The 14,738-nt window shown below is 33.1% G+C and overlaps 1 protein-coding gene across 3 annotated transcripts in view; it reads right to left on the bottom strand.

Moving 5' to 3' along the window:
- Positions 1–1,051: 1,051 nt before the first annotated feature.
- LOC149081247 (mutS protein homolog 5-like) overlaps positions 1,052–14,738 on the bottom strand; it is a 31,691-nt gene continuing 18,004 nt past the window's right edge. For 2 of the 3 annotated variants that reach the window (XM_089238079.1, XM_089238080.1), the window contains 11 exons: positions 14,402–14,447; positions 14,063–14,104; positions 13,842–13,938; positions 12,335–12,424; positions 11,376–11,502; positions 10,605–10,754; positions 9,091–9,165; positions 8,107–8,244; positions 5,279–5,416; positions 4,980–5,053; positions 1,052–2,012 (listed from right to left, as the gene is read on the bottom strand). In XM_089238079.1, coding sequence (XP_089094205.1) covers positions 1,241–2,012; positions 4,980–5,053; positions 5,279–5,416; positions 8,107–8,244; positions 9,091–9,165; positions 10,605–10,754; positions 11,376–11,502; positions 12,335–12,424; positions 13,842–13,938; positions 14,063–14,104; positions 14,402–14,447 — 1,749 coding nt within the window. In that variant the 3' untranslated portion in view covers positions 1,052–1,240. The remainder of the gene's footprint in view (positions 2,013–4,979; positions 5,054–5,278; positions 5,417–8,106; positions 8,245–9,090; positions 9,166–10,604; positions 10,755–11,375; positions 11,503–12,334; positions 12,425–13,841; positions 13,939–14,062; positions 14,105–14,401; positions 14,448–14,738) is intronic. The other variant, XM_089238081.1, reaches the window with a different exon arrangement.

Below are 14,738 nucleotides of genomic sequence, written 5' to 3'. Positions count from 1 at the left end.
AAACGAACTGTCCGTACTGAGTGTTCAAGTTAAAGAGAACTGTTCATCGAAATCCGGTTGTCAAGAATGAAGTGACCTTAATATGGGAGATAGTGAGTAAATTTTCTCTTTCAAATTTTGTTGAGTGGTCAGGAAAAACCAAACTGCAGCGATATTTAAATTTTTTAATTTTTCGATAAGTAAAGTAAGGTATTTCAGCATCGTTGTTTTTTTTTTATTTATATATATTGTTTTGGTTATATGAATTAAGAATTAAAGAACCTAATGCGTATTTAGACCTCTGTGTGTTGACATATTATTTTTTTTTCTCTTTGTGACTTAATTGTTTCGGTTAAAAATGCTGTAGTACATATTTATTCAGGAGAATTACTCACCGACACACAAAGGGTTATTGCGGACACGGTAACAACTCAAAAATGGTACCCCACTAATATGATCACCAGGCCAAAAGTTTTCTTTCTTCGAGTACTGTCAACTTAAATAGTACTCAACAATTTAGCACCACAACAAATTAATGCAGGTTGACTGCTCCTGAAACTGAAGCGGTACCAGATGAAGATCAAGATAAAGAAGTAGAAGACAGGTTCACCACGAGTAACATAGCGGAGGCTTCGCACGTTCAAATCAGCAATGGATTATTTTCATGGCACAGATCCCCATATGGTACGCTCTTCACATTTAGAAAAATTGGTAGAGGAAGCCTTGTCATTATATTACAACATACTTGATCATATGAAGAAGATACGACAAACAGAAATCACAATATTCTTTCAGAAAACATTGCTAACAATCGCTGCACCCTCTTTTACATTTCGTTCTATCCTCTGCGTCACCCTGCTCTTTCCCATGATGTTCAATAAACGAGATATACAAGAAGAAAACTATGGTTTCGGTTATTCGCGGATTTCCCGTATTCGCGGTCACCCCCGGAACGTAACCCCTGCGAATACGGGGGGCCGACTGTATATACAGTCCTTATACTGTATATTTGTCTAGTCCTTATCTTTTTTACTAGTACAATTTTTCATGTAATTTATTTTTATTTCATTTTCACTGTAATTTATTTCTTGACTATGAGCATTACATGGACATTAGCATGGTGAAAAGAAAAGTGCTCTCACACATGATATACAAAAGTAATCCATTGGGAACCCCATTTTCAGAAAATGTGTAATAAAATGCAATAAATGACACAGAAATTCTGTACATATTCAAAAGGTAATTTAGCTGTTTCAAAATGTTAAATGGAATGACATCTGAAATAATAATTAGGAAACAAAGCATCAGAAGTGTGATCAACAGTGATAGCGGGAAATGGAGATAACCCAACTGGAGGAGTAGCCATTGATGAACTCTGTTCATAAAATTTGGCATCATCATCATCATTGATAGGGTCGTCATTTATAACTGAAGCTTCAGTGACATCAGCTGTCACTAGTTCCATCTCACTCTTATCAGGTGTAGCATGAGAAATGAATTCAGTGTTAGGCAAGCTGCGTAAAGGAGAATCAGCAATGATATCATTATTTGGTTCCTCATCCAAATGATCCAGATCCATCTCATCAGCATTGTGAGATACTGAAGTAAAATCATGAGTTGTATGATTTGGGGTACTAATAGTATTGAACTGATTGGTATAACAAGCTGCAGGGGCTGTATGACCTGGGGGAGTACAAGGAAAACTAGTGGGGTTGGTTGTTGAAATGCCAGAAGGACTAGCATCTGGTTCTTTGAGAGATTCCGTCTGTGGAGTTACTGGAATGTTAGTATGTTGCGATTGCCTGATGAATGAATGTCCAGGGAACATCACTGGAGTAGTCAGATTCTCCACGGACGGAGTCTTCAGATTTTCATCCACTGGAGTTCTGGATGCATTTAAACTGGTGGACTTTGAGTCACTTGTTCCAGGAGTATTGAGTTGGCATGTGCCCAGCAACTGGTGAACAGCTGTAATATTCCAAGTAGATGAGTCCACATTCATCTCAAAGACAGTTCTAGTGACAAAGGTGAACCTAGTAATTACAAATGAAAGCAGTTAACGTCTGATGTGTTGCATTTTTAATTTATTTTAACCCCTTTGCTTGCAAGCTATTGGCAAGAAAGTCCTTCATCATAAAGTGGTTAATAAATCATAGAATCTCATTCCTTTTTTTTTCTTGGCTTTTTTTACTTTGCTGGTCTTCAGCCAGGTTTAATTCTTATCTTTGGTGAAAGCCTTTTGAAGTTCATGTACCAAACTGTTGTATTTCACTCACAAACCTCTTGTCCAGGGCCATAGCATACTTTCTCGGGCTCCGTGGCAGACATGTTCTTGGGGCTCCCAAAAAGGAAAAAATTATGCAAAATAAGTGCACATTTTTTGTGAGGCCTGCTCCAGTTACCCCAGCCTAGTTATGGCCCTGCTCTTGCCGAATTATAAACATGTCTCTTCTGTTTGGTTCCCACATTTCGAGGAAATTTCAGAATTACACATGAATCCTTATTGACCGATTAGAAGACAGCACTTCAGACATAGTACTTGCGATACAGATGTCTCTCACTTCTTGGCCAGAATGTTTAAGCTAGAGATGTCAGGCTCTTGAATTTCGTACAAATGTAGGAACCAGATAGAAGAGAGCACATTTTAATTTGATGGCTGTCACAAAGTGATGTACAAAAGTTTGGTATATGAAATTCAGAAGGCTTTGCTGAAGATAGGAAATTAACCTGGCCACGGATCAGCAAAAAAGGGCAAAGAAAATGTGAGATTCTATGATTAGTAGAAATTAAAAATCCTTACAGGGAAAAACTCATGACAGAAATGAAAGACTGATTTCAAGTTTTTTTTCCTCTAAACCAGCGGTTCCCAACTGGGAAGAATGTATTAGGGGATATGCAAAAAGAAATGGCAGCCACCCATCTAAAAAAAGGTGTCTCATCTCTTAGGTTTTTACTAATATTGTCGGTTGTAATATTTACCTCCCTGTCAATAAAATTTTCTATAAAAGAGGGATTGCATCCGTTGGAAGGATCAGCGTTCCTAAGATGCCTTCATAAAAAGAGTTCTAGGCCTTCCCTACTCCCGCCAATACCCAAGATCCGGATTGGAGCAGTCCTTTTTGGCTCACTTTTCTTTGGTGTTTTGGATTTGATTGTTGACGCATGCCAGGCTGTGCATAAAAACAAAGAACTAATTTGCATTGTGTTCAACTTTTGTTATGGGTGTTTGTATTGAGGCTTGTGTTATTCCCACGATTTTCTGTCAACTTTTTCTACCAAGTGTCTATTGCGCATATGATTTACGCTATGGATCAATGGCTAAAAACTATATCTGTGTGGAAGCGGAAGTTGATTGAAACCACTAAATGAAGTACCATGTACCAGTGCCATCTTAACCCATGGGCTAACCCGGGACAGATCGGGGGCCTCAAAAGAAGAGGGGCCTCAGAAAAATCACTTGGCCTGGGGGCCCACAAAGTTTTTAAGACGGCTTGCCATGCACCAGAGTTATATAAACAGGAAAACATATTTTGAATCTGCCAAAAGTGATCTGTCAAACCTGAGGCTTCCTACTACATTAGATATCATATTGCTAGATGAGGAAAAAATATCACACCATTGGAAAAAATTTAATTTCACCATTTCAGCATCAAAGATGCTGCCAGATGCATATGCTTGCATAGGAAAGTGCTCATATAATGAGTTTAATACCTCTGTTAAATTGACAGTGTTAATTTGACTTCTGTTAAATTGGTGTGGTGTCTCGAAGAATACAGGACATGTCAGAAAATGTCGCGAGCAGTCATAAGTCACGTCAAAGGCTGTGAATTTTTTTCTATCCAAGTTGCCAAAAGTACAGACGTTGCACAATATTCGGTGCTACTTGTAATTGCTGGGTACTTGAAAGACTTAGAATTATTGAAGAAAATCTTTTTGTCACCCATTGAAGGGGTTGTACAACTGTTGAAGACTTATCTAAAGCAATTGATCATTATTTCGTTGAAAAAGGAATTCAATGATCAAAATGCATTGGGCTCACCACAGATGAAGGAAAATCCATGGAAGGTTTTTCCTCAAGCCTCCATCACGTGTTACCTCAAAATGTAATGGACTCACTGCGGTATTCACAGACAGAGCCTTGCATCGAAACCTTTGCCCCCAAATTTTGTGAAACATTTTTGATGAAGCGGTCAAAGTTGTCAACTTTATAACACACACACACAGTTAAAAACTACCAACTTCAGGTTGTTTAAATTGTTGTGTGATGACATGGACAGCCTTCACAACACTCTGCTTTTCACACCGAATTAGGTGGTTGTCCCAGGGTTAAGTTCTGATGCGACTGTTCGAACTTCAGCACGAGATAGTTGGAGTGTTCGAAACCTTTCATGATTTCTTGTCACAAGCCAAGCTAAATTTAGTAGTCGGTGATAAGATAATTGAGCACTTGGAAGGATTAAAATCCTCATTTGAAAGATATTTTTCAGAGTCAGAAATGGGTGATCGGTGGATATCTAATTCTTACAAAGAAAAGTATTTTAAACCAGTTTCATTGTTGATTCCAGAAAAGGAGAAGTTGGTAGAGTTTGAATCAGATGCCACTCTGAAGAACCTCTTCAATGGCGGAATATTGAAATTAGCCTGTTGGTGTGGGGTGGGGGGGGGGAAACACAGAATCCCTGAGTTGGGTGTACGTGGAAAGAAACCGAGCCAGCTGGTGGTATGAGGACTGAAAAAGGTTGGGAACCACTGCTCTAAACAAACATAAACAAACAATGTATTTTTGTATTATTTCTGTTATACAAGAGAAAAATTCTATATCACTGAACTGGCTTAGCAAACAAAATAATAATACTACTGAACAAGATACAGAGGTAAAAAATTAGAAAGTCATTTCAAGCTAAAGAATCTACTGAAATAATTCTTGATTACAACCAAATTCTTTGACTATATGAAGGATTATATATTAATATCTTTTGAATTCATAATTATAAACTCACTTCTTGTATTGCTCTTCAGTTCTTTGTGAATCCCTTGGTGTTATTTCAGCTCCTTTTATGACCAAATCAGAAACCTAAAGCACAAAATTTTCACAATTAAGCAGTTGATGTTACACATTTTATAAAATTATTTTACATCTCTCTTAAACATTCTTACTCGTTTTATCTTAAAAAGTCTGACACCCAATCTATTTTTGTTTTTTGGAATAATTATTTATTTCTGAAAGAGTAAAAAAATCCAGAATTTCAATACCATAGTGTTAAGAAAAGGGAGGTTTCAAGAAGAAATATGAATTTACTTGTTCCTCCCGTTGCAATATTCTTTTTGGAATGTTAGCACTGCAGGCCACATAACGGGCAAAGCTTCCATGAGCCTTTCCATCTGTTATTTTGTAGAGAGAGATAACCTCATTCTTGTTCATCATGGTTTCCATTGTCTAAGTGAAGAAATAAAAGGTCTAAATTCAATTTTACTTGTTGATGAATTTGTGGAAAAAAACCAACTGTATGAATGCTCATTTATTTATAATTATCACAGTATCAAATTATGATACATCTTGAAGTTTCCATAATTATATATTATATAAGTGCCTAAACACAGTTAATTTATTCAGAATCCTCATTATTTTAGAAAGCCATGGTGTTTTGAATAAAAATCTAATATTTGGTTATGGTTTTCGAAATAGGACAGATTCTTGGAAACAAAAATTTATGATGTCTCATATGCAGGACCACAACTAGATGCTTAGTAAGCAGGGCCAAGAATGCATTTTGGTGCCCCCTCACCTGTAATATTGAAGGAGAGGTTAAAGGGTGAAATTTTCACCCCTCTGGTTTGGCACCGAGGGCACCAGACCAGCCTCTTCCCCCAGTTGTGGTCATGCTCATATGAGTCCTTTTTAGTATCCTAAAAAATATAGTTCAATGTTGTTACAGAAAACCTTTTTTTTGAACATAAGCAGTTCATCCATGGACTCAAAAAAAATATGACATGGTAAATGTCAGAAGACTAGTAAATCCTAGGTTTTAACTAGTAAAATCCAGGATTTATCAAAGCGAAATGGTAAAAGCCAGAAATAAGAATAAGCACATAATTAGTAGATTTCATATTGTTTAGAATATGTGGGCTCTATAATTCAGAGCATGTACAATCAACCAACTATAATTCATAGAAAATTAATTGATGGATATTGATAATAAATATTTAGGAGTGTGTGAGATAAGTTAGTAATGATTAATTAATAACGGATTTGTAAAAGTATGTGCTGGTTCAATTACTGATGAAACGAAAAGTTTTTTGAAAAGATTCTTTATTAAACTGCTTTGGGGAACCACAAATAAGCGTTGATTAGGTAAATGGTCATCGAGTGGAAAAAGTTTAAGAACCCCTGGGTTAAATAAAAGCCTGAAATAAGAAAGTTTAAGACTATTTTTTTGGACATTCACTAGTTCACTTCTGTGTTTTATTATGTTCTTATGTTTATTCTGTTAAGTTTTATTCTATGTTTTATTAGTAAAACATAGAATTTACCAGACTTCAGGTTTAAACATTACTGTAACAAATACAGGGTGCATAGGTAACAGAGCGTAGTTTACTGGAGCACCTTTGATCCTAGAGGTATACTTCCAATTAGGAAAACTACCCAAATAACGTATAATACTCGGATATGTCATTCATGTTGCAAGGGGTTGTATAGTCATTAAAATAAAAATGTTAACTTTTTATACGAACAATCAAGAACCCAATTACAAAGTTGTTGCAGTGTTTTCCCGATGTCAACAAAAAAAAAATGAAAAAAAAAATTCCACTTTTCTAAGAGCAAGTTCACCAAGATATTCAAATTCGCAAGACACAGGAAGTTGGGAAAAAACAGCATTAAATATGGATAAACCGTTTTATCCAAATTTAACAAGGATAAACTGTTTTATCCTCATTTAACACAGATAAACCATTTTATTTGCATTTAATGCTGTTTTTCCCAGATTTCCAAATTCTTCAAATTTGAATATCTCTGTGAATATTGCGCTTAGAAACTTGAACATTTTTTGTTGGCATCAGGACAGACAGGACAACTGTAACTGGGTCATTGAGCACAAGGTGTCTGCATAAAAATAATATAATAATAATAATAATTATTATTTTTATTTGAACTATACAGCCCCTTGCAACATGAACGACATATCTGAGTACCACACGTTATTTGGATGTTTTTTCCAACAGGAAGTATGCCTATAGGATCAACATGGTTCACCAGTAAAATACTATACTGCCCTGTTATCTATATGCACCCTGTATATATACAGTAGAATCTCGATTACCTGGCATGATTGAGACCAATGTTAGCAAATAAAAATTTCCAGATATCTGAATACGTATCAATTTAAAGTCTCTGATGATCGCTATAAATTATGTTATAAACAAATGTGCATCGATTGAAAACAGAATTTAGTCAGTCTTTATGTTGCAGCTTCTTTACAAAATGTATGAAAAATAGATGACAGCACTTTTCGAACTTGAAACATGTATATTCAGGCATCTTAAGGCCACATGTGTGCACACACACACACAACACTTTCTGGCATGCACAAATTAGTTAGAAATGACCCAAAATATGTTTATGGGAGGTGAGGCATGTATTGCTCAGTAGCAATAGCAGTATTACAAAATTATTAGGAACATTATTTTTGATGATTTGCAATGTTCTCAATGCTACAAATAATCAGTTTCTTAAAATCATCATCCACAGTCATCCTTGTTGTTGGTTATATGTATTTGCAAAGTCTTTTTGTCTTCATATTTGCATGAGTATGAGATTTCTATAAATCTCTCCCCACCATGGAAAAAATATTGGCACTGATATCAGTTGACAAAGTACTGGATAAAAAAGAATCAGATAATCAAGGTTCTACTATATATATATATATATATATACAAGTATAATGAGAATATAAAACTTGACAAGCTATACACTCATTGCAGATTAAAAGCACAACACAATATGGGAAATGAATCTTAATAAACAAATCATTACAATAGAAAAGATGTATTTCAGTATATTCATAAAATTTTTTTATGTGACAAAAACCTAATAAACATTGCAAAAGCAAATGGGGAAACATATCTTGCCTGGAATTTCAGCAAACTATGGGTGGGTAGGTATTCATGCAAAGTGTGAAAATGAGTAGAAAGGAATACATGAGGGCAAGAGGATCCTCTTTTCAACCATACCATCAATGCTGATGTGAGAAGTGCAACTCCAGAATCCTAAACAAAAGCACACATTTTATGAAACAAGAAATTTACATCTTGGAAGAGCGAGATATAATTTAAAAAAACAACAATACTTTAAGTCAAGCGAATAACATTAAAATAAAAACTTCCCATGATTTTTCAATAATCATACACAATCCTGACTTATCCCTTTTATGATACAGTAGCAAATTCTGTTTGAATAAGTATTATGAAAATTATAAGTGGTTATAATACCTATTCAGTTACCTATTATGCCCTCAGTATATTATACCACACTTCCCAGATTCTGGAGTAATCAGTTGATGATGTAATGGAGCAATCACTCAGTGGATGTTTTGTGTATTTATTTCTAAATCAGGGTATGTCACAGATACTTGCCAGAAACCAAATGACTCCTTTATCAAGGTGGGAACTAGCTGTATATTGGAATATACAGTCATTGCTTGATTTTGAAAACCGACAATTTTTTTACGAACCAGTCCTCTGGTCTTATTTACAGGAAATACTTCCAATTTTACAAACTAAGTTTTTTGAATTCATAAAAATGAGCATTGACTGTATCAAGATAGATTAAATTTTTTTGTCAAGCGTCAAGCTTCAATCATAGCCATCATGCAAATATGGGGAAAAAATTAAAATGTTATCTCAACAAAGAAATGTCTTGACGCGACTCAGAGGAAAAGAAAATTAACTATATGTCTAGAACTAACACAGTGAAAGTTCCTATTAATGCAAATTCTCTTGAAAACAGTGTAAATTAAGGTCTGTCATTAGCAATAAAGAGGACGCTGAAAAATGTTATATCTGAAAACTATACTTTGAAGAAATTACATAACAAAGAGAAATGTTGACACATACACTATTTGTGCCTTTTCCAAACTCATCAATTACAACCAAAGATTTATCAGTAGCATTGATCAATGCTTTGGAAACCTGCAAAAACAAAATCAAATTTTCAAATATTAAGCATCTTTGAAACCAATTTTTTTTCAAATTAAAAATTTACACAAATACGAAGGGCACAACAGATAAATTGCCCAATGAGGTGGCTGAAAAAGATGCCCATAAAAAATATGAATGACATATATAACTAAAATACAGTAACCCAATTTAAGAGAATATATCCAGTTTTATTGCATATATATGATTTTAAGGCACAATGATTGCATAAAAGAGGGAAAAATAAAGAAATTTTCTGTTTGTTTTTTTTACTAATGTTCTTATTATTTGTTATGATGTAATTAATTATATTTGAGATTATTATGAAGAACCTTTCCTTGAATAGGTTATTGCTTATATATTGTAGAGAAAGTCATTTTGAAAATGGAAATTGATGAAGTAACAAAAATATTGGTTATATACTTAACACTAACTGAATTGACTATATAGCTACCTAATAACTGGTTAGTTCATCTCAGACATGGAAGACAGGTTGTAAAATTCATGAGCCCTATCAGATATGGTTGTTGAGGTTCTACTGTTGTATTTCTGATATAATTTTGTGATTATAATGGTGCATTCCTATTTCATGAGTGGTATCACTCTACTCTTGACCTCTGGCATAATTGTCCACATGCCATGATAGTTCTGTCTCTTGGAGGTATGTAGTTTGTGCAATTTTTCTTTCACTTTGTACTCAGTTTTATTCTAGAGTGATTGCATCCAACACAAGTGCAATTACTGATGCTTTTTTGAACAGCAGTTAAATTTTTATCACCTTCCCTTCTTACCCCCATTTCCATGTATACCTTCAGACAAAAATGCGACCATTTGTTTCTTGCTGAAAGAGTTACCTACAGTAGGAGTGGCCATATGACTTATGTAGGTACTGCAGCCATTCTTTCAAGTTTGGAAAGTAGAGGTCAATGCAATTCATGGCTTTGCTCAGTGAAACTTTTGATACAGTGAATATTTTTGAACAGTGAATATTTTATACCCTTCTTTTCCAGATTATTGAAATTTCTTTTTTATCAATCTGCCAAGTGCTGTCTTAATGCATAGTCCACCCGGGCAGGCCTCAAGAGAAGAGGAGCCTCACAAAAATGAGAACTAATTGAAATTTTAGAATTTTCCAGGTAGGGCATTAGAAAAACCAATTGGCCCAGGGGCCCATGATACTCTTAAGACATACTTTGAGTCTGCCATAACATTCATTTTGATGTATTATAAATTTCTCAACTATTAATAATCTGAATTAGAAATAAATTATTTACTCTTACTCAAAAACTTTTTAAGTACAATTAATCACCAACCACAGCACACCTTCTGAAGTGAAAAAAAGTGTTTTTCAAAATGAAAGATTGTTTAAAAATGCATTTTCTTTTATTGCTTTTATTTACTTTAATACAAGTAAAACTTGTGCGTGAATATACTTGAGCTAATTCTTGGCAAAATCCAGACATGTTCACAGACACAGACTCAATGACTTGAATTCTTGAATATATGCTGTCCACCAAGGTGATTTTTGCTTTCTCTGCTGGTACAAAACTTCCAATGTGAGCTAGATATACTATGACAGCAACCTGAATAAACAACCAAAAAAAAAAAAAAAAAATCTAAACATTTAGAAGTCAGAGCTAAACATCAGAAAAATAAGTAATTCTTTAGGACTTGGCCAAGCTCTAACAGGATTAAAATATTATACATGATGAAAGTCGAAGAAATTGAAAATATGATCATATAGCATAAAAGTGTAATGTAAAAAAGAGATACATGAACAACTGTTCATTAGTTGAAAGAAATTTGCAATGTGGCAATATTGCTTTCTGATTCACCATTATAATTATTAAACTTAATCCCTGCTATGAGAATTCACATTTACATTTTAAGAGAAAGTGACTTGAACTACTAAATAAAGTTATGATTGCATATAAGCCGAATTTTCATCCTCATTTTTCTATTTTGATAATTAAGGATTTAATTATCATACCCATATTTATTAGATATGCATCATTTATTCATTTAAAGGATTTCTGGAGGGATTTTTAATGAAATAAAAGGATTTCTTTTATCACAGGTTAAAAAAAAATATGAGTGTTATACTTAAATAGAAGTAAATCAAATATATTTATTGTAGTCATGCTTGCATATGACTGATAATAATTTGAGATGATAGTTTAATATTAATATTCTGTACAGCAAACCTGTTTCAAATATATGCTTTTCCCGCTAGAATTTGGTCCAGTGATCACTTTTATTTTTCCATGAGCTTCGCTACTGTGAATATCATTTGGCACAAAAGCAGAAATGCAGAGTTCTTGAAGTGGATGCCTATAAATTGGTGAGAATTGTAAAAATGTATAACTTCAAGATAGCACATGAATGAAGGATTTTTTAATGAATGTAAATTTTAAAAAGCAAAAATTAATTAGATCATTAATAAATGAAAATGCTCACATTATCATTTAATACATATGCAAATGAATTCATAGCCTATGTTTTCATAAGCTTCAATTCCATCATGATTTCTTTGTGGCAACAGGGCCATAAAGAATGAAGGGCCACTTGCAACTGATTTAATCAAGAGTAATACTTTTGTGGGAAAAAAAACACAGCAAAAGTCTGATGTATTAAAAGTCAGTAATAATGTGTACGACTTGTAACAAAAAAATCTCAGTATTACGAGTGATTTGTTCAGTAAACAAACTAATGTTAAAGTTAGAAAAACTGTACATTCAAAAAAAGAGTTGCAAAATTAGGAAGTATTCACAATAGCATCCACAAAAAATTTGAAAAAATATTAGTTTCTTCTTTCTTCTCTCTCTTCAAGAGTTATAAAAAAACTGATTATTATCACTACATATGCTCCTCATAAAAAAACCCTTTCCACATGATTTTAAAATAACGAAGCTAAAATCAATAATTGGAGATTGTGCTATATTCAAACAAGACCTAAAAGATAATTTTACTGCAGATAAAGGAGAAATATTCTATAATTTGTTATCATTCGCAGGAAAAAAACAAATTCAAATTCGCTTATAGCAAGGAGTTTGCTTCACCAACAATTTTTCTTGCAATTTTGTGCTCTTGTTAATGGATTTTTAGTTATTAAAGGGAACAAAACTACTTTGTGACTGAAAGAAACTAAAGATGAATATCTGACCTTCCTTTTACAACAGATATACTTCCATCTTCACACATCTCTGGTTTAGTAAAATTCAATTCCTTAGCAATGACTGCCAACGATATCAAACTAGAATGTAAAGAAAGAAAATATAATTTTAAAGTCTACCTGTAAAGCACAGATTACAATTAAACATTTTTGATGAAATATAAGGAAAAAAAATAATCAGGTGTGTACATGGACAATCTGGAAAACAATTCATCAGATGCACAGAAACTTGATCAATGAGTGGACTCTGGTAAGATCAGTGTCAAGACAACTGGATATGTGTAACAAACATCATTTGCATTTGATAATTATTTTCTTTAACAAATAAGAGAAAACTCATCTTATAAGACCCTCAGCAGACTGAGGTACTAATAAGAGTTTTTTGTTCTACAAAATACCGCATACCCCACTGCAAATATATATATATATTTTTCTATTGTGGTCAAAGAAGAAATAGTCAAACCCCTCATAACAAACTCCAAGAGACTGATGAAATCACTTTATCATGAAATTTTGTCATAAAGGAATTCCAGGTATTTTTTCTTATGTAAATTTATCTGGGGGATCAGAAAAGTGTTTGTTAAAATGATATTTTTTCGCTATAATGGTATTCGCTGAAACAGGATTTGACTGTATAGATCAGTGATTCCCAACGTGGGCGTAAACGCCCCCTGGGAGTGATGGAATGTTCCAGGGGGGGGGGTGGTAGAAGATACGGGTATAACATAGGATCCTATGGGTTAGATTGCATCTGGGAGCGATGGGAGAAAAAATTTCTGAAGGGGATGAGATGGGACAAAAAAGGTCGGGAAACTAGGGTATAGATAGAATGTACATGTGCACACATCAAGAAATTTAGAACAAATTATCTGGCTGTGAAATGAATATATACCATCAAATGTTTGAAGTTTTATAATAATATATTGAAAAAGCAAAATATGTGCTATTTCATAAAAATTCAACATTTGTTTCGAAAATGTTCAATACGTTTATGTGATAAATATTCTTGCCTGACTTTTCATTAATAGTAAAAATAACATTTTATAATCCCCCAACGCCTTTTTTTTTTAAATTTATTTTTATTTCATTTGGGTATGGTCAAATACAACCTCACAACCATAATTTTCCATACTCATAAATTATTTCCTATGTCAAATTATGCTTTGTTTCATTCAACCTGCCAGGAAAATTGCATGTTACATAATAGACTTAAATGTGCAATCTGATTTCAATCATAAAATTAAAATTTGAAAGATTATTATAATAAGTAACTTATCACAAAATTTGAAAAATATTGAAGGCTATTAAAAACGAATAAATTCTAATTTCTTGACTTCGACAATAATTTCCAGAAATATGATATAATTCAAAGTATAATATGTTAATGACTGCAACAAAAAATTACACAAAAAATAAAAAATATTAACTTAATTCATACAAAAATGCAAAATCACCAAAATATTAACCAAGATAATAATAATGGAAAAATATAGCTAACCAATCCAACTGAGCACAGTATTTCATTACACTGTACAAAACTTCAGACATGTCCAAGATTACATTCTGTAGCTTGTGCATTATCTCTGTCTCATCATCTGGGGAAAGAAGATTTTGGTGGGTTTTATTTTAAAATATGAGAAACTAAATTTCAAATATTCATAACATCAAAAATTTCAGGAAAAAAAACTCATACAAATGTAATAAAAGTAAAAAAATTACCTGTAATTTCACATAAAGTATCTCCAAGCAAACGATCAAGTTCTGAAATAAAGCTAAAATTACAAATCGAAATTCAAAAGTTTTGGTTCTTCATACAAAAATTTTGTTCTGAAAAATTCTTGTGAACCACATTCATGTTCTTTTTATCTCTAAAATGACATAAAATTGTATTCTTCTAAAAATTAATGATTTTCAAAATACAAATGGAAACAAAGCTTCTGTCAATCAAGAAAGTGAAATATTCGTTCATCAACTAGAATTCAACTAAGAAATGTTTATTCATTTTTTAAATTAAATTTCCATATATCAAGAAAACTCAAAAATAAAATTTTCTCTTACCTAATGTACATTTACTTTTGTAATAAGCCACACCATTAGACATAAACTATAGTAAAAAAGAAAGTTAGTTACAAACAATAAAGCTATGTAGCCAAACACGCAAAGAAAAGGTTTTTCTTCAATGGAATGTGCACTATATCATTGTGTAACTTTATATAGTACTTATAGTAGAGCCTCGATAATCCGAGAAGCTAGCTCGGATTACTGAAAACTCTATCCGAAATCAACTTTTGGGAGTGGGGAGACTTATACATATGTATTAGTACTTAGTCTAACCTATTTAATTCTGAATTCAACTGCTTACTTCAGTTTTTCCCAAAGTAGGCAATGTCGCTCG

This window comes from Pholcus phalangioides, unplaced genomic scaffold (assembly GCF_987345545.1).
Source record: "Pholcus phalangioides strain wild (caught in Gottingen) unplaced genomic scaffold, Ppha-v1.0 ptg000010l_1, whole genome shotgun sequence".
Classification (NCBI taxonomy): domain Eukaryota; kingdom Metazoa; phylum Arthropoda; class Arachnida; order Araneae; family Pholcidae; genus Pholcus; species Pholcus phalangioides.
This window is presented reverse-complemented; position numbering and strand designations above follow the sequence as displayed.